Genomic DNA, 24,690 nt, shown 5'->3' with positions numbered 1-24,690 from the left:
GCAGCTATCCTCCAGTTTGTGATATAATGTAATCACCTCCATGATGTGATCAGACAATCAATTGTAAGAGGAGTGTCCTCAGAGGTGTGGCCTACATCCAATATATATGGATGTTCTGGCAAAACTTGCTGGCTTTTGCTCGCTCTGAATCCTGCATCCAGCTTGTTATCATCCGACCTTTGGTTCTTAGGACTTGAACCAGCAGCCTGCCATATTGCCTGTTGATCTTGGGATCTGTCAGCATCTGCAGCCTGTGAGCCAGCAGCCTGCCCTCTGACCTGCCGATCTTGGGTTCATCAGCTACATGAGTCAGAAGAAGCCTCTAGCCTGATGCCTGACCCACAGACTTAGGAACTGCCAGACTCTGCAACCACATGAGCCATTTCCTTGAAATAAATCTTTCTCTCTCTATATATACATATGTATGTGTGTGTACACATATATACACACACACATATATACACACACATACATACGTGTGTGTATATATATGTATGTATATTCTTCATTGGTTTTGCTTCTCTAGAGAACGCAGCCTAAGACAGACACTAAAGAAGAAAAGATGAGTGAACTTGAAGATAGGTGCATCATGTGGAAATCTCAGAGTCCTGCTATTCTGTTCTCAACTATGAGGATATAACAAATCTCCATTTTTTACTTCTCTGTTCAGCTCTGACACCAGCTTCCCGTGCGGCACTTCTCTGACCCTAGCACCGAGAGCTAGGTCAGATTTCAAGTTAAAAAGTCACTGTCCTTCACACTGCCAAATAGGCAGATGACAGCCACAAGTTTGGAAGTCCACAGGACACCCTCACTTTTGACCTGCTGGCTACAAATTTGGGGTTTCCTTCTATTCCTTTAGGATGTCAGTCACAAGTTCAAGAGTTCCCCTTGACTCCCTCACTTCTGATCTGCTGGCTCCCCCTACTCCTTTTGGTTTGATAATTCGCTGGAACAACTCACAAAACTCACAGAAGGTGCAATATGTACAATTACAGGCTTATTGTAGGAAAAAAAGGATACAAATGAAGAAATGCATAGGATGGGGTCTAGGAGGGTTCCCAGCATGGAGCTCCCATGTGCCAAATGGCACACTACCCTCCCACGTGCATCAACACAGCCTTATTGGTTTCATTACATAGTTGATTGATTAGATCAACCTTCTTCCCTTCCCTGAGGTCACCTGATATTAGGGCTTTGAACCAATTTGTTCTGGTTCAAACCTCTGCTGAGAATTTGCATTTCTGCCCCATATATACTGGATCAGAATCTACATTTTAACAAGATACCCAGGTGATATTCTTATGCATATATGAGAATCACCTGAGGATTTGTAAGAATTTTTATGTGTACATAAGAATCATCTGGGATCTATAAGAATTCTAATGCATACAAAAGAATTGCCTGGGGATCTGTAAGAATTCTCATGTGTACATATGAATCATTTGGAATCTATTAGAATACTTATGCGTACATAAGAATCGCCTGGGGATCCATCAGAATTCTTATGTGTACATAAGAATCACTTGGGGGTCTACAAGAACTCTTGTGCGTACATAAGAATCACCTGGACATCTTATTAAAATATAGATTCTGATTCAGTATATCGGGAGTGGAAATGCAAATTCTCGGCAAAGGTTTGAACTGAGACTAACTGGTTTGAAGCCCTGGCTGATATCAGGCCACATGGTGGTCTTTTTGGCCAGGCCAGCTTCTACCCATTACCATAACCCCCCAGGTGTGTTCTAGAAGTTGAGAGAACAAAGTCACTTTAATTACCAAGAAAATTCCAATGGTTTAGATTCATCTCTCAGGAATCAAGGACAAAGGTCATATGACTAAAAAAAAAAAATACTGCCATGGCGTCAATTCTGACTCACAGTGATCCTATAGAACAGAGTAGAACTGCCCCATAAAGTTTCCAAAGAGTGGTCAGTGGATTCAAACTGCTGACCTTTGGATTAGCAGCCAAGCTCTTTACCACTATGCCACCAGGGCTCCGTACCTGTTAGGGTAATTGAATTCTTAATTTAAAACTCATACACAAAAAATATCCTCTCTACCTAGAGACATAGGATTCTATTAAACATTTAAGAAAGAGACAATATCAGTGTCACATAAACTCTCAGAAAATAGAAAAGGGAACTTTTTCAGCTCATTTTATGAGACCAGCATAACCCTGATACCAAAAACCAGACGACGGTTCCACACACACACACACACACACACACACACACACACACACACACACAAAAAAAAAACTACAGGACAGTATCTCTCATGAATATAGACACGAAAATTCTTAACACAATATTAGCAAATCAAATGCACATTTGATTTACCTTAAAAAAATAAATATGATTTACCACATTAACAGAATTAAAGAGGAAAACCATATGATTATCTCCATAGACACAGAAAAAGCATTTGACAAAATCCAATCCCATTCCCAATAAAAACTCTCAGCAGATTATGAAAAGATGGGAACTTCGTCAATAATAAAAGGCATTTACAAAAACCCTACAGCTAAGATCATACTTAATGGTGAAAGGCTGAATACTTTTCACTTGAGATCAGAAACAACGCAAATATGTCAGATCTCTCTGCTTCTACTCAACAGGGTACTGGAAGTCCTAGCCAGTGTCATGAAACAGGAAAAAGAAATAAAAGGCATACCAATTAGAAAGGAAAAAGTAAAGCTGTCTTTATTTCTAGACAACATGATTATATACATACTGGATCCTAACTAGTTTACAAAAAATATAATAAATGAATTTGACAAGGCCACTTGGTATAGAGTCAATATGCAAAAATCTACTGCATTTCTATGTACTAACAACAACTGGAAAATAAAAATTTAAATAATGCCATTATGACAGCATAAAAACATAGTTAGAGATATATTTAATAAAAGGTGTTCAAGCCCTCTGCATCAAAAACTCTAAAACACGGTCAGGAGAAATTAAAAAATAAATGGAGTGAGATACCGCATACGTAGACTGAAAGACTCAAAATCGTTAAAATGTCAATTCTCTTCAATTTGATTTATAGATTAAGGCAAATCAAAAAAAAATCACAGTAGGATTTTTTATAGAAACTGACAAGATTGACCTCAAACACAGACCAACACAAAGGACCTATGATAGCCAAAGCGATTTTGAAAAATAGTTTCAAAGATGAAGGAATCACCCTGTTTTCAAGACGTATTATAAAGATACAGTAATCAAGACAGTGTGGCATTAGCATAAGGATAAATCTATAGAACAGAATAGGGTCCAGAAATAGAACCACATATATATGGTCAATTAATTTGACAAAAGCATCAAAGCAATTCAGTGAGGGAAAGGAAAATCTATTGAACAAGTAGTGGTAAGCAATTGGATATAGATGTGGAAAATAATGAACCTCGCTCCTTACCTCACATCATACATAAAAATTAATTTGAAGTAGATGATAGATTTAAACGTAAAAACTAAAACTATAGATCTTCTGAAATTAAAAAGGAAATTATCCAAAAGTTCCCGCAGTGGCTGGGGGAAGATGGCGGTGGCCACTGTGCTGGCTGCGGGGCTGCGTGCCCCGGGCAGGATTGTGGCAGATGGCGGGTCGCGGGGGGTGCAGGTCTGAGGAGGTGCAGGTGTGACTGATGGGAATGAAGTGGCCAAGGCTCAGCAGGCAGCCCCTGGGGGAGCAGCCCCAACCATCTTCTCCCGAATCCTAGACTGAAGCCTCCCAGGTGACATTCTATATGAGGACCATCAGTGTCTTGTGTTCCATGATGTGGCCCCTCAGGCTCCTGTGCACATCCTGGTTATTCCTAAGAAACCCATTCCTTGGATTAGCCAGTCTGAAGAGGAAGATCAGCAGCTTCTAGGATACCTCCTCCTTGTGGCCAAGAAAATAGCACAGGATGAGGGCCTGGCAGATGGATACTGCCTTGTGATCAATGATGGGAAGCTGGAAGCACAATCTGTATATTACCTGTACATTCGCATACTTGGGGGCCAACAGCTCCTGTGGCCTCCAGGTTGAAACCACTGACCAAGGATGTCAGGCCTGAATGTTTGGATGGGGAAGAGGAAAAAGGACCCTGTGATGTCAGTAAACCTCTCCTACAGCTTTGAAAAGCAATAAAATAAAAATAAAAAGGAAACTATCTTCATGATCATGGGGGGCAGGCAAAGATATTTTAGAATGGACACAGAAAGTACTAACCACAAAAGAAAATACTGATGCACTGAACTTCATAAAAATTAAAAACTTCTCTTTAAACAACACCAGTAAGAAATTGAAAAGGCAAGCCACGGACTGGGGGCAAGTATTTGAGATAGATATAGATATATATCTCTGATAAAACTTATATCCAGAATATATGATGATTCCTACAATTCAACAGGATGACAATAAACAGCCCAATTTTAAAAAGGGGAGGACAAAAGATTTGAACAGACATTTCAAAAGAAGATATACAAATGGTAAACAAGCACAAGAAAGATGCTCAATATCATTAGTTGACAGAGAAATACAAATTAAAACCACAATGATATATTACTACACACTGCACAGAATGGCTAAAACGCAAAAGCTTGACAAATAGCAAGAGTTGTCAAGGACATGGAACTCTCACACATTGCTAATAGGAATATATGTTCTAACTACTTGGGAAAAGTGTGTGCAGTTTCTTATAAAGTTAAACACATGCCTATGCTATGAGCCAGCGATTCTATCTACTCCTAGGTATTTACACAAAAGAAATGAAAACATATGCCTAAACAAACATGTATATATAAGATGTTCACAGCAGCTTTATGCATCCTTGTTGTTGTTAGGTGCCGACGATGGACGACTCAATTCCAACTCATAGTGACCCTATGCACCACAGAATGAAACACTGCCTGGTCCTGTGCCATGCTCACAATCATTGTTATGCTTGAGCCCACTGTTGCAGCCACTGTGCCAATTCATCTTGTTGAGGGTCTTCCTCTTTTCCCCTGACCCTGTACTTTACCAAGCATAATGTCCTCCTCCAGGGACTGATCCCTCCTGACAATATATCCCAAGTATGTAAGATGCAGTCTCGTCATTCCTGCTTCTAAGGAGCATTGTGGTTGTACTTCTTCCAAGGCAGATTTGCTTGTTCTTTTGGCAGTCCATGGTATATTCAATATTCTTTGCCAACATCACAATTCAAAGGTGTCAATTCTTCGGCCTTCCTCATTCATTGTCCGGCTTCGCATGCATATGGGGAGATTGAAAACACCATGGCTTGGGTCAGGTGCACTGTAGTCTTCAAGGTGACTTCTTCACTTTTCAACACTTAAAAGGGGTCCTTTGCAGCAGATTTGCCCAATGCAATGTGTCTTTTGATTTCTTGACTGCTGCTTCCATGGCTGTTGATTGTGGATCCAAGTAAAATGAAATCCTTGACAACTTCAATCCTTTCTCCATTTATCATGATGTTGCTTATTGGTCCAGTTGTGAGGATTTTTGTTTTTCTTCTGTTGAGGTGTAATCCATACGGAAGGCTGTAGTCTTTGATCTTCATCAGTGAGTGCTTCAAATCCTCCTCACTTTCAGCAAGCGAAGTTGTGTCATCTGCATAACGCAGGTTGTTAATGAGTCTTCCTCCAGTCCTGATGCCCACTCTTCTTCATATAGTCCAGCTTCTTGTATTATTTGCTCAGCATACAGACTGAATAGGTATGGTGAAAGAACACAACCCTGACTCACACTTTTCCTGACTTTAAACCATGCAGTATCCCCTTGTTCTGTAGGAACAACTGCTTCTTCATGTATGTACAGTTCCCTCATGAGCACAGTTAAGTGTTCTGGAATTCCCATCCTTCCCAGTGTTATTCATAATTTGTTATGATCCACACAGTCGAATGCCTTTGCATAATCAATAAAACACAGGTAAACATCTTTCTGGTATTCTCTGCTTTCAGCCAGGATCCATCTGACATCAGCAATGATATCCCTGGTTCTACATCCTCTTCTGAATCCGGCCTGAATTTCTGGCAGCTCTCTGTTGATATATTGCTGCAGCCGCTTTTGAATGATCCTCAGCAAAAATTTGCTTGAGTGTGACATTAATGATATTGCTTGATAATTTCCGCATTCGGTTGGATCGTCTTTCTTGGGAATAGGCATAAATGTGAATCTCTTCCACTCGGTTGGCCAGGTAGCTGTCTTCCAAATTTCTGGGCTTAGACAAGTGAGCACTTCCAGCACTGTATCCGTTTGTTGAAACATCTCAGTTGATATTCCATCAATTCCCAGAGCCTTGTTTCTCACCAATACCTTCAGTGCAGCCTGGGATTCTTCCTTCAGTACCATCAGTTCCTGATCATATGCTACCTCTTGAAATGGCTGAATCTCCACCAAGTCTTTTTTGTATAATAACTCTGTGTATTCCCTTCCACCTTCTTTTGATGCTTCCTGCGTCATTTAATATTTTCCCCATAGAATCCTTCACTATTACAACTTCAGGCTTGAATTTTTTCTTCAGTTCTTTTAGCCTGAGAAATGCACAGCGTGCTCTTCCCTTTTGGTTTTCTGTCTCCAGCTCTTTGCACATGTCATTATAATATTTTGTCTTCTCAGGCCATCCTTTGAAATCTTCTTTATTTCATTACTTCTTCTCTTTGCTTTCACTGGTCAGTGTTTAAGAGCAAGTTTCAGAGTCTCTTCTGACATCCATTTTGGTCTTTTCTTTCTTCCTTGTCTTTTTAGTGACCTCTTGCTTTTTTCATGCACGATGTCCTTGATGTCATTCCACAACTCTTCTGGTCTTCGGTCACTGGTGTTCAAGGCGTCAAATCTATTTTTGAGACGGCCTCTAAATTCAGGTGGGATATACTCAAGGTCCTACTTTGGCTCTTGTGGACTTGTTCTAGATTTCTTCAGTTTCTACAACCTTTCATATGAGCAACTGATGGTCTGTTCCACAGTCAGCCCCTGGCCTTGTCCTGACTGATGATATTGAGCTTTTCCATCGTCTCTGTCCACAGATGTAGTCGATTTGATTCCTTTGTATTCCATCTGGGAAGGTCCATTGTGTAGTCACCGTTTATGCTGGTGAAAAAAGGTATTTGCAATGAAGAAGTTGTTGGGCTTGCAAAATTCTATCGTGCGATCTCCGACATGATTTCTATCACCAAGACCATATTTTCCAACTACCGACCCTTCTTCTTTCTTTCCAACTTTCACATTCCAATCATCGGTAATTATCAATGCATCCTGATTGCATGTTTGATCAATTCCAGACTGCAGATGCTGGTAAAAATCAATTTCTTCATCTTTGGCCTTAGTGGCTGGTGTGTAAATTTGCATCATAGTTGTATTAACTGGTCTTCCTTATAGGTGTACGGATATTATCCTATCACTGACAGCACTGTACTTCAGGATAGATCTTGAAATGTTCTTTTTGTTGATGAATGCAATACCATTCCTCTTCAAGTTGTCATTCCCAGCATAGCAGACAATATGATTGTCTGATTCAAAGTGGTGAATACCAGTCCATTTTAGCTCACTAATGCCTAGGATATCAATGTTTACGTGTTACATTTCATTTTTTATGATTTCCAATTTTCCTAGATTCATACTTCATACATTCTAGGTTCCAATTATTAACGGCTGTTTGCAGCTGTTTCTTCTCATTTTGAGTCTTGCCGCATCAGCAAATGAAGGTCCCAAAAGCTTGCCTCCATCCACATCATTAAGGTCGATTCTACTTTGAGGAGGCAGCTCTCTCCCAGTCGTCTTTTGAGTGTCTTCCAACCTGGGAGGCTCATTTTCCAGCACTATATCAGACAGTGTTCTGCTGCGATTCATAAGGTTTTTGCTGGCTAATTCTTTTCATAAGTAGACTGCCGAGTCTTTTCTTCCTAGACTGTCTTGTCTGGAAGCTCAGCTGAAACCTGTCCACCATGGGTGACCCTGTTGGTATCTGAATACTGGTGGCATAGCTTCCAGCATCATAGCAACATACGAGCCCCCACAGTATGACAAACTGATAGACGCATGGGGGCCATAAAGATTAGAGCCTTGGAAACCCTATAAGGCAGTTCTATCCTGTTCTATAGGGCCGCTATGAGTCAGAATAGACTCAGTGGCAACAGGTTTTGAGTCAAAATCAGCTCCATGGCATATGACAACAAATGATGCTTAAGAAGGAGCCAGGGGCATCTGGGGTCTTAAAAGCTAGCAAGTACGTGGCCATCTAAGATGCATCAGTTGGTCTCAACCCACCTGGAGCAAAGGAGAATGAAGAACACCAAAGATACAAGGAAAATATGAGCCCAAGAGAAAGAAAAGTCCACATAAACCAGAGACTCCATCAGCCTGAGACCAGAAGAACTAGATGGTGCCTGGCTACCACCAATGACTGCCCTGACAAGGAATAAACAGAGAATCCCTGATGGTGCAGGAGAAAAGTGGGGTGCAGACCTCAAATTCTAGTACAAAGACCAGACTTAATGGTCTGACTGAGACTGGAAATCATGGCCCCCGGACTCTTTGTTAGTCCCAAACTAAAACTATTCCCAAAGCCAACTCTTCAGACAAAGATTAAGCTGGACTATAAGACATAAAATGATACTGTTAAGGAGTGTGCTTCTTAGCTCAAGTAGACACATGAGACTATGTGGGCATCTCCTGTCTGGAGGTGAGATGAGAAGGCAGAGGGGAACAGGAGCTGGTTGAATGGACACTGGAAATACAGGGTAGAGAGAAGGAGTGTGCTGTCACATTGTAGAGAGAGAAACTAGGGTCATATAACAATGTGTGTGTAAGTTTTTGTATGAGAAACTGATTTGAATTGTAAACTTTCATTTAAACCACAATTAAAAAAAAAAGAGAGAGAAGGAGCCAGCGGTAGGGGGAGAGGGCAAAATCTCACATTATTCAGCCACTGAAAACAGGTGCTATTAGGCGAAAACTGTTTGCCTAGAAGACTCACCTGTGGAGCAGCTGACTCTGAACGTCCACATAAAAGCACAACTATTACTCATCTATTAAAGAGCGTGCTAATCGATATGCCAAAGTTTCTTCTGTAAAGGTTACCACTAAAGGTACTGCACTGAGATAAATGGACAACTGCCTTTAATTAATGAAGATCCAAAGCTAAGAGACAAACTCAGCCCCTGTGAGAGTAAGAGCTGTTGCAACTCCGCCTACCTAACCTGGGGAGCTATCACCCCAAATCTCAGAATCCAGTCCTATTAAGGGAGAACACGCCTTTGACTGGGCCACCACACTGAGACCACACACTGTGACTGTGGCCTTGGCCCTCCTCTTGTCTTTGGGTGTGGAGACACCAAAGCAGGTCTGACCTACAGCAATCTTGGCTGCATCAACTCTGGGATGCATAGCCCTTGGCTATGGGCCAGCCCCCCTGAGTGGGAGGGAGTGTAGGGGGCAATGAAGGAAGGAAGGAGAGAGGGAACTATCTAGACTTCTATCCCTGAGTCTTCAGAATTCCTTGAGGGATCTCCAATATGGTTTCTTACCATCATCTGGCATGGAAAAACAGGGTTAACAAAGTCTGCTGTATCTTTTTCCAAAATTATACAAACACCTGTACTTCAGGCTTTGATCTCAGGGTGGTGGGAAATCAACAACCAGGGCTTATTGTTTAGATGAGTCTGGTGTTTCTAGATCACAGGTGCACAGAACTGGAATCATAATAATTGGTTATTTATCCTTGGTTCAGGATACTCATCCCTGCTCCACGTGTAGCCCTGTTTTAAAGTAAAGTAATAAATATGCATGAACTCACCGAAGGCACTCTCCTGAATCCTGTGTCCATCATTCCCAGGCCAACAAAAGCAAGGCAGGACGGGAGAATTTCTGAAAGCTCCCAACACCTCCCCAAACAGACTCCACTTAGGATGCAGAAGCCAGAACCTTCCCCAAGCCAGAGTCCATACCCATGAGACTGGGCACCCACCAAGATTACCGAACAGGTTCCCTGCACAGGGCTTTACAACCCGTTAGCCTGATTTATTTTTTTCAATAAGAGAAAAGATGTAAGTCTCTTTGAGCAAAGTATGCTTGATATATATCACAATATTTATTTTTGGTAGAGTAATGGATCAGTCTTCGGGGAAAGCTAGAGAAAAGGCATTTCTCTTGCTCAGGTGTAAATCAGTCCTCTAGAAACTGCCAGGGAATCTATATTCTTGCCCCCCTGCTAACTTTACTGTGAAATAAGCAGCTGACTTTTAAAAGTCATCGTTCTATTTGTTTCTAGCCCTAACATTAAAGATAGAGTTAAGAACGTGAGGCCTGAAAAGCAATTGCTCCTGGAATGCCTATAAAATACCTACCGTAATTCCCCCAAATGATGGTACAACTCAAGATGAAAACAGAGAAGCCCAACCAACTGTGTGGGGGCTAAGTTGTATCCCCGGGTGGGGACAAGTTCCAAGCTTCTCCCTACCTGCAGCACTCAGTTCTAAGGAAGAAGAATGAGGTTTGTGGCTGGGCTTAGGATATAAAGGTCTCCCAAAGAACCTGTACAGTCATGATAGGTTTGTCTTCCCATTTACATGAAAGGTATTGTAGAGCAGGGCAAGAGGGAAACTGAAGCAAAGAAGCTGAAGGACAGGGTAGAAGAAAGCTCTTCAAAGGATTTGCAACTCGAACAGAGCTATTGAAATCTACTTAAATCTGAGGTGTTCCTAATATTAATTATCCTGAACAACTCACCGGCTCAGATTCACATGCTACAAGGAACACAACACCTTTTAATTTTCATACCTGTCCCTGGCACCAGCGACAATAAATCAGACATACAGAGAAACCACACTTGACTAACGAACCAGGCCATTAATGGAGAGCAAAGATCATTTGCCAAGATGACTTATTCAGACATGGTCACATATCATAACCAGCGATATCCTGGAGGCTTAAGGCAGCAGGCACAGAGGGCAAGAGCTGGGCCCTTCCTGCCAAGTCACAGGGCAACCTCCAAAAATACCCAAACCCAATGCTATCAAACCTATAGGACAGAGTAGAGCTGCCCCATAGGGTTTCCAAGGAGTGGCTGGTGGATTTGAACTGCTGACCTTTTGATTAGCAGCCAAGCTCTTAACCACTGTGCCACCAACTTCCAGATGCCTGCTACCCAGGCATAAAAGATTTTACCCGTGGGTGCCACCTCCCTGCTCCCTTCAAAGCAGACCTGCAATTGGAAAATTACTGCAACTTTTAAAAGCCTCTCAGGTCATGAAGCTGCTGAGTTCTAAAACCTGGCCATAGCCCCTACTCTATTCTCTCCCTCCTTCATCTCATTTTTCAGAAGAAAAAAATGAGGGTCCAGGAGGGAGAGGAAGTGGCTGTCTACAGTCAGCCAGTTGATGGCTGAGCGGAGATTTGCACTCATGTTCTGGGTCTCCGCTTTCTAACACACTGCCTCCTCCAAGGTTCCAAAGTCCTGAAGTGAGGAGAAAAAGTTGGTTCTAGATTGTTTCCTGATACGCGTACACCCAGAACACACCCCTCCAGCCCATCTTATCAGCACAGGTCTTGTGCCATGTCCATCTCTCAAACTAGAATGTTCATAAACATACTTCGCTGACCTAGAGCCCGAGTGTCCAGTCTTCATACACTCTCATTTATCACCCTCTCTGATTCTCTCTTGATGTTTACTTTCACTTTAAAAACCTCATCTTACAAGTGCTGGGCCTGTTTTATCTGATGTTAACTCCCCTCTGCTCCCTGGGCCTAATCAATCCACGTCTGGAAATAAACCAGAGAGGAAAACAACAGTCATTTTTGTGAAAACAGGCACCACTCTAAAACGTTCCACTCCTGGGCAGGACACAGATAGGAGTTTACATGAGAAGAACGGAACAACATCCTCCAGCAGCAGTCGGGGCATTCCTCATCAGGTGGGCCACCCGGGAAGGTAACTCTGCATTAACGGCTAAACTAAAAAATCTGCCCCACATTTTTCACGTTATCTGGGAGAAGGTCAAGCTCAAGAAGTCTAAGGAGATGAGAAGCTTTAAAACACAATAGTGTATATGTCCCAGCACCCCTCCATTCTAAAGAGCTTAAAATCAGGGACAGTGAGGGTTCACTGGTAGAATTCTCACCTTCCATGTGGGAGACCTGGGTTCGATTCCTGGCCACTGTACCTCATGTTCGGCTACCACCCATCTGTCACTGGAGGCTTGTGTATTGCTACGAGGCTGAGCAGGTTTCAGCAGACTAGGAAGAAAGGTCCGGTGATCTGCTTCTGAAAATTAGTCATTGAAAATCCTATGGATCAAAAGGGTACTCTCCGCAACCAATCGTGAGGGTGGTGCAAGACCAGTTAGCATTTCATTCCGCTATGCATGGGGTTGCTGCAAGTTAGGGGCTGACCTGACTGCAGCTAACGACAACAACAACGGTCTTCCAGGTGGGGGCTTCAGACACTGAACACCAACTGCAGATGTATAAAAGAATGCTTCTATCTACTAACATAGGTACAAGGGAACGCCAGTTAGAAAGATCCAGACACCTGGCAACCAACATAGACCTCCACCGGCCATGTTAAGCAGAGTCTCCTGCAAAGCACTGAGCCTCCATACCACTCACCAACCCCCAGCCACTGCTGCAAGTCACCACCTGCAGCCTCTGCTGGCAAAGGAGGTTGTCCTTACACAGATGGGCAAAGCCAAGTTCCTAGTAGCCAGTCCACCCTCCCTGCCACTGCTTCCAGCCCAAGGCTTTCAGAAACGGGTCACAAGGCACCTCTTCTGAGGAGGACAGGAGCTAATTCTTAAGCCTTCCAGAGATCCTCCTGAATATCTGATGGCAGCTCCGGACAGCCCATGAAAAACCGATGCATATAATTTATATGTAATTTCAGTGAGAGTTACTGCCCTCCTAGGAGGTCCAGAATGGCTGAATGGGCTACTGTGCTCAAGGTGGCTTTGAGAAGGGGAGCTGCAGGTGGTCCAGATGAGTATTAAATAACAAAGTTCCTTAACAGAAAGGGGAAAACAGGTCCCCTCCCCCTAGCTATTGCAAGTTTCAGCCTTCAATTAACCTCTGAGATTTCAACAAGAATCTGGAACCTGAGAACATGTACACTTGCGTGCTCACACACACAGACACACACGGATAAGAAGGACTCGGCTTCTTTGTGACTTCCTTCTTGACTTGCCCTGTGATCGCTAGTTAAGAGTCTCTAAACAGGGCTTAGCACAGAAGGGCTCAGTAACAGCAGAAATAAGAAGTAGAGGCCATGTCCTGGAACACAGCCTGGACAAGGAAAAAGGGACAGCCAAATTCTACACCAGCTCCAAGAAGGTCTTGGCAGGGTGGGTCCTAACCCTTGCTGCTGTTCTCCCTAGAAATCAAGGCAGATCTGCTGACTCCTTTTCAGTAAACCAAGAAGTACAGACAGAACCAGCCCTTTCTGGGTCTGTGGAGAAGGGGGAGCCTCATCTCTTTTCTAGGGAGGAGACCCCAGCCCACTGCTTGCCCACAGCCCCCTTGTGGCCTGGGGGTGTCACTGCAGCCCCCTCTGCATTGCTAGGCACAAACCTCACACAGGCAGCTCTCACAGTGGTCAGGCAGAATATTTAGTCACCGGTGGCGACCTGGCAATGGTCTTCAAGCCATGGCTAGGATGCCTTTGTTTCCGTTTTCTTAAACTAAGACTCAGACTCAAAGTCATTCTTCTAAACCCCTCCCTGGTCCAGTCGCTACAGGGAACAAGCCCAAGGCCTGCTTCATTAACCCAATAACCTCAGAGCTTCTGTAACATTAAACCAAAACACCAAACCCACTGCCGTTGAGTCATTTCTGACTCATAGTGACCCTATAGGACAGAGTAGAACTGCCCCATAGGGTTTCTAAGGCTGTAAATCTTTATGGAAGCAGACTGCCATGTCTTTCTCCTGTGGAGCGGCTGGTGGGTTTGAACTGCTGACCTTCTGGTTAGCAGCCAAGTACTTTAACCACTGCGCCACCAGTGTTCTTTACCACCGCTTTATTGATCACTGCTTCCTGCATCACATGCAATTATGTACAAGTGTTCCAAACCTTAATAGAAACAGCAAGAATGCACAATATCCTCTGGTGTGTAGGTTGCCGGCTAGATGACAAAATACTTGCAGGACACCAAATACCCCCCAAACCCTGGGTTTCTAGGTAGCAGGTCCTAAGGGGTTTCAGGAGTTAGGACACAAGGACAAGCAGTGAGAAGGAATGTGGCCAGTGACTCCCAGTATACAAATGCAAGTAGAGATGGTGCGGATTAAGGGACCAGAACTCCAGTCTCACCAGGACCTCCAGGACAAAAAGGAATGGAGACTGGAGCCCACCAGGGAGCTGGGGACTGGGCAGGAAAGACCAGAGTCAGGGCGTAGAGGGAAGCTGGTCCAGGGTCTGGGCTGCCATGGTCAGGACTGGGGATGATTAACTGAACTGGGTGCTGAGAAAGTGCACAGGGAAGATGAGAAGGTGCAAAGTTTGGGAAAAGAAAGAGCGTGTAGACTGTGCCTGGAGGGCTAGGGTGGACCAGGGTCCAGGTATGACTAGGGCCGGTAGAAATGGGTGGAAACACAAGGGGTTAGTTTTTGTTGTCGGTGTTATGGGTTTTGGAGGGTTTTTTTTTTTTTTTTTTTGGTTTGTTTTTGGAGGGGGTATCCTTACCTCCTTAATTTTCTCCTTCTGGGCATGCACTCGGCTCTGGTGCTCCTTACTTTCGTCGGGTCTCGTCCCCAGCACCGGGTGGTGGAGACGACTCTGGAAAGCATTGAAGTCAAAGCTAAACGGGACGCTCCTCTCCCGGGGCCTGAGGGCTGCGATGCTGTTGCCCCGAGCCGCTGTGGCCTCCTCCCGGGGCCTGGTGGGGCGGGTGCGCCGCGGCCACCCATTCCTGCGGAGTTGATTGGCACGGTTGCTGGGGTCGTCCTCTCCCGCGGCCGGCGCGGCAGGGGCCGGGTTGGGAGGCGGCTCCTGCTCTTGGACCGGAGGGTGGCCAGCGACATCAGGCACCACCTCCAGGCCGGGCTGCTTCGTCCGCGGGGCCAAGAAGAGGCGCTTGAGGCGAGAGGAATGGGGCAGCAGGAAAAGGGCCCCGAAGCACAGGGTGACCAGGCCAGAAAGGAAGAGAAGGAAAAGGAACTTCTGCGGCAGCCGCAGCCCCCACGAAGAGGCTGGGACGAAGCCGGGCACTTTCCTCATGAGCATCGTGGCCTGGCACGGGCCTGAAGGCAGTCAGCTCCGTCCAGGGCCTCTGTGGTCCTCAGAGCTCAGGCACGTGCAAGCAGAGGCTGGGCGAGTGGAGGGCGCTGGGGGGCGCCGCCCGGGGTGGGGGCCCGCGAGCAGAGCTGCCAAGCCGGAGAGTTTCGCCGCTTCTCGGACTGCCCCCCGAAGTTCCCGGAGTTTGCAACGAGTCCTCCTGCGAAGAGGCAGGGGCGCAGCGGCCTCAGCGGGGCCCGGGCGAGCCGGGCGGCACGGCTCGGGGCCCGGGCCCGCAACGGCCGGCCGCGCGCTGCAGCCTCTCTGCCGGCCGCCGCGCAGCCCCTCCCCACACGGCCGGCCTGCGAGGCCCGCGCCTTCCCGCGCTGCGGCCACCGCCGGGGCCGTCACATGCCGTCCGCAGCGCCCAGGCTGTCGGCGCGGAGGGGCGCCCGCAGGCCCGGGCCGGGCAGTGTCCTAGTCCCCCGCGCCGAGCTGTCCTCAGCCCCTCGGCCTCCCTCCCGCGCTCGGCGGCTTCCAAAGTTTCAGCCTCAGAAGCAGTTTCCAGAGGAGGCCGGCTCGGGGCCAGGCGGTGGCGGGGCTAGCGTGTCCCCCCGCTCCGAGAGCGCGCCGCCCCGGCCGGGTCGCGACAGCGCCCGGGCTCGGCTATCGGGACCCGTTTGCTCCACAACTTTGCTCCGGCGCGGGGCGGGCGCCGGGGAGCGGGAGCAGGCGCTGCCGAGCCCGCGGGGCAGGGGGCTTGCCGGGCCCCCCCGGAGCTGAGGGATGCCCGAGCCCAAGTCCGGAGCCGGACGCCGTCCGCTTCGAGCCGCGGCTGACGGCGGCAGCTGCGCCCGGGAGCGCCGGCTGCCGCCCCGCCAACTCGGCGGGGCTCGGGGCTCCCGCTGGGATCACCTGTTCCCGGCCCCCGCCGGCTCTGCGGAGCGCGCAGCCCGGACTGCGCCTCCCCCGCCGCAGCTGGCCCCCTCGCAACGGCCACTCCAGACGGGCCGCCGCCGCCGCTGCAGGCTGAGCCGCCGCCGCCGCCGCCGAGCCTGCGCCCCACACGCGCGCACACCCGCCTGGACGCCTCCGCCGCGGCCGCCCGCTCGGGCTATCACTGCGACAGCTCGGACGGCCCCGCCTCCCACCGGGCCACGCCCTCCGGCCACGCCCACCCCGCGGCGCCGCAGCCAGGCCAATGGCCTCGTGCGGGAGGGTAGGGGGTGCGGAGGATGAGCGAGGGTGGGGAGGGGGGACGGCACTTCAAGCCACGCCCCACCCCAAAGGGCCAGCGCTGCGCACACTCCCCCCCATTCCACCAGCACCAATGGTCCAGCTGCGCGGGGCTGGCGAGGGTGGGGGGGGAGAGCGGAGCGAGGTCATTGGCTGCCTACAAGGGATCCCCGTTGGGCCGCAGTCGCCCATTGGTTACTGCCCCGCGTTCGCTGGACTGGGAGCGACCAAGACCCCCCTCCCACCACCGCCTGCCCAGCTCTGCTTGTTGGTCACTCAGAGGGGGCAGGGGACAGGGCTCGCCAGGAGGTCTCTGCCAATCGTTGGGTGACCTCTCTTACCCCTTCAGGGCCTGCCCGGTATAGATAGCTGTGGGCCGCGCTCCTGGGGGCTGTCCAGGGGTCTCCAGAGCTTCCGTGGGAGCCACGGGGGTGGGAGGGGGCTTCTATAGGGGACCGTGAGGGAGGGGTGTGGCTGGAGCCAAGCCAGGGAGCTGTGGCCGCCGCTGGGCCGGGCTAAGACAGTGTTTCCATGGTCTCCCGCAGACCAGTGCTCTGCCTTCCGTTTCCCATAACCCCAAAATGGGCCAGGGCAGCTGGGGGACGGGGGCAGGGACAGGGTAACCCCAGCCTTGAGAGGGCAAGGAGAGAGAGGGAACCTTGGGCGTGGGCACGGAGGAACGCACACATCACCTGGCGCTTATGCGCCTCCATGCCTGTGTGCATGCTTGTACTCCTGTGCATAGGTAGACATGCACACAAAGTGGTGTGAGGCTCTGTGCTTGCACAAAAATACTTCAGGTATGGATACCGAAGTGATTATACAGAAATATACAGACACGTATATATATGTGTACAAATACTGACATGTGCACACACATACCCACAGACACTGTCAGACAACAGATACCATCCAAAGCATACACATGTACACACTGGCAGGTATATGTTCTCGGACACGTGTGTCTCCACCCAAGGCCCCCACACCTTCCTCGTTGAACCTAAGCCTCCCGGCGTCTTCTCATCCTGTTAAACCTATCCCAGGGCAAAGCAACATTGTGCTGTGTGGGTCTTTCATGCAAAATACTTTATAGAGACAAATAACAGCAGAGGGAGAGACAAATTAAGAGGTGTAATAGGCATGAGGGAAAATATCTGCTTTCAGCTGCAATTTAAAATGAAATGCAGCGTTGAGGAGACAGAAGATACTGCAGGGAGCCCTTTCCCGACAGAAGAAGCGGCCCAGCCAGGCTCTCACCTCGTAAATCTTGATTCTTCCCTGAGGCCTACTGCAGATGGGCCACTGGGACTCAGGCTGCCCTCCTTCCCTGGCCAGAGCACTGATAGCAGACCCTCCCCTGGTATTTAAATAGCCCTGGCCTGTAAATTTCTTTCAATTAAAAACAAAAGGCAAAAGACTGCACTAGGTGTAAATACCTTACTCACTGGATATGAATACCCTATTGCTGTTGAGTCAATTCAGACTCATTGAGACCCTACAGGACAGAGTAGAACTGCCCCATAGGGCTTCCAATGAATGGCCAGTAGATTCGAACTGCTGACCTTTTTATTTAGCAGCCAAGCTCTTAATCACTGTTTCACCAGGGTTCTCTTTAAATCCCATAAATACACCCAATTTAAATGAAAAGTTCTAAGGCAGGAGTTTCAGTCTCTCATGAGTTTGGTTGGCAGGAGTCATTTCCCTGGAGCCAACTGTGAACATCAGAGAAAAGCATGTGACCCACTCGGATGCAGGAGCCCAGAGACCTGGCCTCTCCTGAGTCCCCCAATGCCCAAGTGTTTCTTCATTGGTTCCCACCTGGGGAAGGAGCAGGCTTGTGTTTGGAAACTAGGCAGGGACCTACCATTCATTGGAGGCACTGTCCATGTTATTCTACATTGAGACTGTAAGGGAATCACTGTTTAGTCCCCTGGGAATGGAAGACCCAGGAGAAGGGGAGGAAGGCAAGGCTGGGTCTCAGGACAAAATGCCTATCTGAACTGGATTAGCACCATGATTCCAACACTCCAGCCAGTCTCTGGCATGCTTGGTGAGCCAGGGTAGAAAGTCTGGCTGCAGCAGAACTGACATGCATTTCACAGGCCCCGACTATAAAAACCAGAGCCCACAGGGAGCAACTTTATTTCAAACTGATGTAGTGTTGGTGAATGTGATTACACAGAATTGGTGATACCATATAACCTTTTACAACCTCCCTAGCGAGCTCACAGAAACCCTAGGAGAGCTCCTCACCGTCACACCTCAGGACCCCCATAGACCTCACACATTCTGTGGCTCTTCTTCTGCTGGATTTTTACTATTAACGTGCTGTCTAAGAGCAGACAGTTCCTCATGGCAGGGACGTGGCTTAATCAACTCTTTAATTGCCCTAGGTCTTAACCACAAAGCCTTGCACCCAGGCATTGTGTTTGTTGAGTAAATGAATGCATAAATGAGTGAGAGGATGCCCATTTCACAGATGAAGAAACTGAGGGTCTGGGAAGGGAACAATAATGACCTAACATTTTTTCTATGTGCCAAAAACATTGCCTCATTTATTTTTCAGTACAAAACGATGAGGTTGTTATTGTTGTTAGGTGCCTCTGAGTGGGTTCCGACTCATAGTGACCCTACGTACAACAGAACAAAACATTGCCCGGTCCTGTGCCATCCTCACAATCATTAACGTTTGAGTCCACTGGTGCAGCTACTGTGCCAGTCCATCTCACTGAGGGTCTTCCTCTTCTTCGCTGACCCTCTGCCTTACCAAACATGATGTCCTTCTCCAGGGACTGGTCTCTCCTGATAACATATCCAAAGTACGTAAGATGGAGTCTCACTATCCTTGCTTCTAAAGAGCATTCTGGCTGTACTTTTTCCAAGACAATTTGCTCCTTTTTCTGGCAGTCCATGGTATATTAATGTTCTTCACCAACACCATAATTCTTCAATTCTTCTTTGGTCATCTTTATTCATTGTCCAGCTTTCACATGCATATGAGGTGGCTGAAAATACCAATTCTGGGGTCAGGCGCGCCTTAGTCTTCCACACTTTAAAGAGGTCCTTTGCAGCAGATTTGCCCAAAGCAATGTGTCTTTTGATTTCTTGACTGCTGCTTCCATGGGCATTGATTGTGGATCCAAATAAAACGAAATCCTTGACAACTTCAATCTTTTCTCTCTTTATCATGATGTTGCTTATTGGTCCAGTTGCGAGGATTTTTGTTTTCTTTATGCTGAGTACAATCCATACTGAAGGCTGTGGTCTTTGGTCTTTATCAGTAAGTGCTTCAAGTCCTCCTCACTTTCAGCAAGCAAGGCGTGTCCTCTGTACATCCCGGGTTGTTAATGAATCTTCCTCCAATCCTGATGGCACGTTCTTCTTCATACAGTCCAGCTTCTCGGATTCTTTGCTCAGCATACAGATTGAATAACTATGGTGAAAGGATACAACCCTGACACACACCTTTCCTGATTTTAAACCACGCAGTATCTCCTTGTTCTGTTTGAATGACTGCGTTTTGGTCTATATGCGGGTTCCATATGAGTATAACTAAGTGTTCTGGAATTCCTATTCTTCAAAATATTACCCATAATTTCTTATGATTCACACAGTCAAATGCCTTTGCATAGTCAACAAAACACAGGTAAACATTTTTTCTGATATTCTCTGCTTTCAGACAAGATCCATCTGACATCAGCAATGAAACCCCTTGTTTCACCTCTGCTTCTGAATCTAGCTTGAATTTCTGGCAGTTCCCTGACTATGTGCTGCTGAAGCTATTTTTGAATTATCTTCAGCAAAATTTTGCTTATGTGGGATACTGTTCAATAATTTCCACATTCCGTTGGATCACCTTTCTTTGGAATGGGCACAAATATTGATCTCTTCCAGTCATTTGGCCAGGTAGCTGTTTTCCACATTTCTTGGCATAGACAAGTAAGTGCTCCCAGTGCTGCATCTGTTTGTTGAAACATCTCAGTTGGTACTCTCTCCATTCCTGGGGCCTTATTTTTCGCCAGTGCCTTCAGTGCAGCTTGGAATTCTTCCTTCAATGTCGTTGGTTCTTGATCATAAACCTCTTGAAATGGGTGAATGTCAATCACTTATTTTTGGTACTGTAACTCTATTCCTTCCATCTTCTTCTGATGCTTCCTGCATTGTTCAATATTTAGCCCCCTAGAATCCTTCAATATTGCAACTTGAGGCTTGAATTTTTTCTTTAGTTCTTTCAGCTTGAGAAATATCAAACATATTCTTCCCTTTTGGTTTCCTAACTTCAGGTCTTTGTTTATTTCATTATAATACATTATTTTGTCTTCTCGAGCCACCCTTCGAAATCTGTTCAGCTCTTTTACTTCATCATTTCTTCCATTCACCTTAGCTACTCTACATTCAAGAGCAAGTTTCAGAGTCTCTTCTGACATCCACTTAGATCTTTTCTTTCTTTCCTGTCTTTTTAATGACCTTTTGCTTGCGTGTGCCAAAAACATTGTCTCATTTATTTTTCAGTACAATACGATGAGGTAGATATTATTAATAGCCCCATCTTACAGATAAGAATACTAAGGCTCAGATTGATTTGGGATAAGTTAATAATTATCTTTCTCAGTTTAACTTAGAAACTTATGTGGAACTGGGAATGACCCAGCCATTTAAAAAAAAACAATTCTGCCAGTAAACATTTTTTGGGATTACTACACTAGTCTTCGACTGGACACAAAGATGAGTAAAGCACGGTCCCTGTCCTCATTGACTCATTCAGTAAAGAATCATTTATTGAACATGCATGGAAGGGCTGGGGTACAGCAGTGAATGAGGCAGGTATGGAGCCAGGGGTGGATTACCTAATAAGCGAGGTAAGCATGGCCTTACTTGGCCTCACCTTGCTTATTGGGTAATCCGCCCCTGCATGGAGCCCACCTTCAGGGAGCTTCTTGTCTAAAAGGCAACATGGACTGGTTCAGCCCATCAGGAAGGGAACCGCCAGGCATCAGGCACTTTGCTCAACGCTTCACTCACATCCTAGCCAACCTTCCCCACCACTCTCTCTGAGGAGGGCTTGAGATTCCAATTTAACAGATGGGAAAACTGAAGGTCGGGGTGGTTGACGTCATTTGTTCAAAGCCACAGAGGGAAAAATAACTAAGGTTAATTGTGGTAGAATCCTTGCCTTCCAGCAGGGAGACCCAGGTTCGATTCCTGACCAATGCACCTCATGCACTGCTACCACTTCTCCATCAGTGGAGGACTGCATGTTGCTATGATGCTGAACAGGTTTCAGAGGAGCCTACAGACTAAGACGGACCAGCAAGAAAGGCCTGACGATCTACTCCTGAGAAAAAAAAGACCAGCCAATAGAAACCCTGTGGATCACAACAGTCCGATCCAAAACTGATCATGCGGATGGCGCAGGACCGGGCAGCCTTTTGTTCTGCTGTACATGGGGTTACCATGAGCTAGGGGCTGACTTGACTGCAGCTAACAACAATAAAGATTAATCGAGTAGTTATAGGTATTCCCCGTTTTTCAAAAGTTCGCTTTATGCCACTTCAGTTTTATGAAAGACCTACATTTTTTTTATTAACTTTTATTGAGCTTCAAGTGAACGTTTATAAATCAAGTCAAACTGTCACATATAAGTTTATATACACCTCACTCCATACTCCCACTTGCTCTCCCCCTAATGAGTCAGCCCTTCCAGTCTCTCCTTTCATGACAATTTTGCCAGCTTCCAACTCTCTCTATGCTCCCATCCCCCCTCCAGACAGGAGATGCCAACACAGTCTCAAGTGTCCACCTGATATAATTAGCTCACTCTTCATCAGCGTCTCTCTCCCACCCACTGTCCAGTCCCTTCCATGTCTGATGAGTTATCTTCGGGAATGGTTCCTGTCCTGGGTCAACAGAAGGTTTGGGGACCATGACCGCCAGGATTCCTCTAGTCTCAGTCAGACCATTAAGTATGGTGAAAGACCTACATTAATACCTTTTTTCACTAACTGAAAGAAACCCAAAGAGGAGTCTCACTTTTACAAAAAAAAAAAAAAAAAGGTGAAAATAGCGTTCAGCTTTGGTTTTGCAGCAAGCTATTAAGCTCTCTTGACCCAAGGGGCATACAGCTCTCAGATAGATCTTCTCCCTCTGGGGTTCACTGGGAAGTTACTTTCCTACTGACAGTACATGCTGCTGTCTGGAGAAGACCTCTATCACTGTTTGAAACGGAAGAAATGGGAGTGTGCCAAAAATTACCCTTGTTACAGGTATTGTATGAGGTGGTGCATCCTGTGGGGACATGTGTGTCCCAACAATCCTCAAACCAAATCCACAGGGAAAGGTGTGTCCCAGAGGCCATAGGGACATATGCATCCCGCCAACCCAATCCCACAGAGTCCACAGGGACATATGCATCCCACTAATCCTATCCCAGAGTCCATAGTTACATATGTGTCCCACCAATCCTATGCCCCCGCTGCACAGAGTCCAGAGGGACAAACTCAATTTAGACACTCAATGATTCAGCCTGCATTCAATTAATGAAAAAACGTTTTATCAACCAAAAATTTAAAGCAAAAATATTAGGGTCATGAAAGAGTTTTAAAGAGGCAGCATGCACCCCAAGCAGCAAGAGTAGTGTCACCAAGCTCCGTCCCCAGGAACTATGCTCAACATCTCAGCATCAAGCCGCCATAGCTTTGAACTGTCTGTGAGCATCATATCATTCCTGCTTTTACTATGTTACTGCTATTTTAGGTTTTATGTGTTATTTGGTAGGTTATTTTTTTTGTCTGGGAATGCTCAAAAAAATTTCCCATATAAATTAATGGTAATTGCTTCTTGCTTTATACCATTTCAGCTTATGAAAGGTTTCGTAGGAACACGCTACTTTCGGATAGCAAGGGAAACCTGTACTATGTATCATAATAACATAGAAGCTAACTTATTTGGTCCTCGCAGACACCCCATGAGACAGGTACTATTATTACTGACATTTTACAGAAGTGGAAACTGAAGCACAGAGATGTTAAGGAACTTGCTCAATGTCATAAGTTGGGAAGTGATAGAGAGGGGGACTTGAGCCCATTTGGTCAGGCTCAGAGCCCTCTGTGTTGTTCAGAATCAACTGTTCTCCATCTTGTAATGGCAGTGACAGAACGTGGCTTGGAAGGTCAGAGCAGGAGAGCATTTGCCTTCATAGGCTCGTAGGGAAGAGCTTACATGAACTCATTCATTCATTCAACAAGGGTGTATAAAGCATCTACTATGTTCTAGGCATCCCTGGTGTCACGTGAGGTCGCTGTGAGTTGAAAATCGACTAGATGGCACCTAATAACAGCGAAAATCCACTCACCCCGCCCTCCCCCAAAGACAAGAGAAATCGGACTTTCAAGAGACTCAGATAGAAAGTAAAGAGAAACTCTATTTGAAATGTACTTGGCACCCACAGCGTTCCAGGAGCAGAGTCTCCAGACTACGGTAGGGTCGGGGGAGGCACATGATGGACTTTCTTCTCCAGAGAATATAAACTGTGGGCTTCATGATTATTAGGGACTGGGGTGGGGGGTTGGCGGGGGAGACTAAGGCGTTAGAGCTTGATCTCATTCCCCTGGGGTAGATCGAATTCCCTTTGACTTTGAATGTGAGCTTAGGGCCTGTACATCCAGGATCAGGAGTTGCAGGTACATTTTAATTAATTTGCTATTATATATGCGTGTGTTGGAGTCCCTGGGTGGTACAAAGGGTTAGGGCACTCAGCTGCTAACTAATAGGTTGACCATTCGAGTCCAACCAGAGGCACCTTGGAAGAAAGGCCTGGAGATCTACTTCCAAAAAATCAGCCATTGAAAACTCTATGGAGTACAATTCCACTCTGACACACATGGGGGCACCATAAGTTGGAATCGACTCCATGGCAACTGGCTTATGTGCATGTTATTATTAAAATGGGATTATACTGTGCCTACTGTTTAGGAAATCTGCTCCTTTAATTTACCAATACCTCAGGGGCATTTTCCCATGAAATTCAATATTCTTCAACTTTATCAGTTGGAACAGCTGATCAGTATTTTTTTGAATGGGTATATCGTAATTTATTTATCCAATCCCCTATCACTGGGCATTTAGGTAGTTTCTACTCGCCAATTGCATTTGACAAACAAATTATCATCCTCATAATGCCTCATTTTTGACAGAATGGGCAGTCAAGGGATAAATTCAGATGGAGAGAGGGCCAAGGGGTGATCACCCAAGGCATCCTTCTGGCAAACT

At 46.4% G+C, this 24,690-nt stretch overlaps 2 protein-coding genes and 1 pseudogene across 4 annotated transcripts in view; 2 read left to right on the top strand and 1 right to left on the bottom strand.

The window, feature by feature from the left end:
• MAN1C1 (mannosidase alpha class 1C member 1) overlaps positions 1 to 15,450 on the bottom strand; it is a 174,844-nt gene extending 159,394 nt beyond the window's left edge. Inside the window, exon 1 of one of the 3 annotated variants that reach the window (XM_064281496.1) lies at positions 14,656 to 15,450. In XM_064281496.1, the coding sequence (XP_064137566.1) occupies positions 14,656 to 15,195 (540 nt within the window). In that variant the 5' untranslated portion in view covers positions 15,196 to 15,450. The remainder of the gene's footprint in view (positions 1 to 14,655) is intronic. The other 2 variants (XM_064281497.1, XM_003415400.4) reach the window with 2 other exon arrangements.
• Positions 3,478 to 4,635, top strand: LOC100671866 (adenosine 5'-monophosphoramidase HINT2-like; annotated as a pseudogene).
• Positions 15,451 to 15,972: 522 nt separating the features above from the next.
• On the top strand, positions 15,973 to 16,753 carry LOC104846370 (sterile alpha motif domain-containing protein 1-like). Its single transcript, XM_010595338.1, has 2 exons — positions 15,973 to 16,405; positions 16,512 to 16,753. Exons 1-2 carry the CDS (start codon positions 15,973 to 15,975, stop codon positions 16,751 to 16,753), a joined length of 675 nt encoding a protein of 224 aa, XP_010593640.1.
• Positions 16,754 to 24,690: the final 7,937 nt, after the last annotated feature.

Source organism: Loxodonta africana, chromosome 3 (assembly GCF_030014295.1).
Source record: "Loxodonta africana isolate mLoxAfr1 chromosome 3, mLoxAfr1.hap2, whole genome shotgun sequence".
NCBI lineage: Eukaryota > Metazoa > Chordata > Mammalia > Proboscidea > Elephantidae > Loxodonta > Loxodonta africana.
This window is presented reverse-complemented; position numbering and strand designations above follow the sequence as displayed.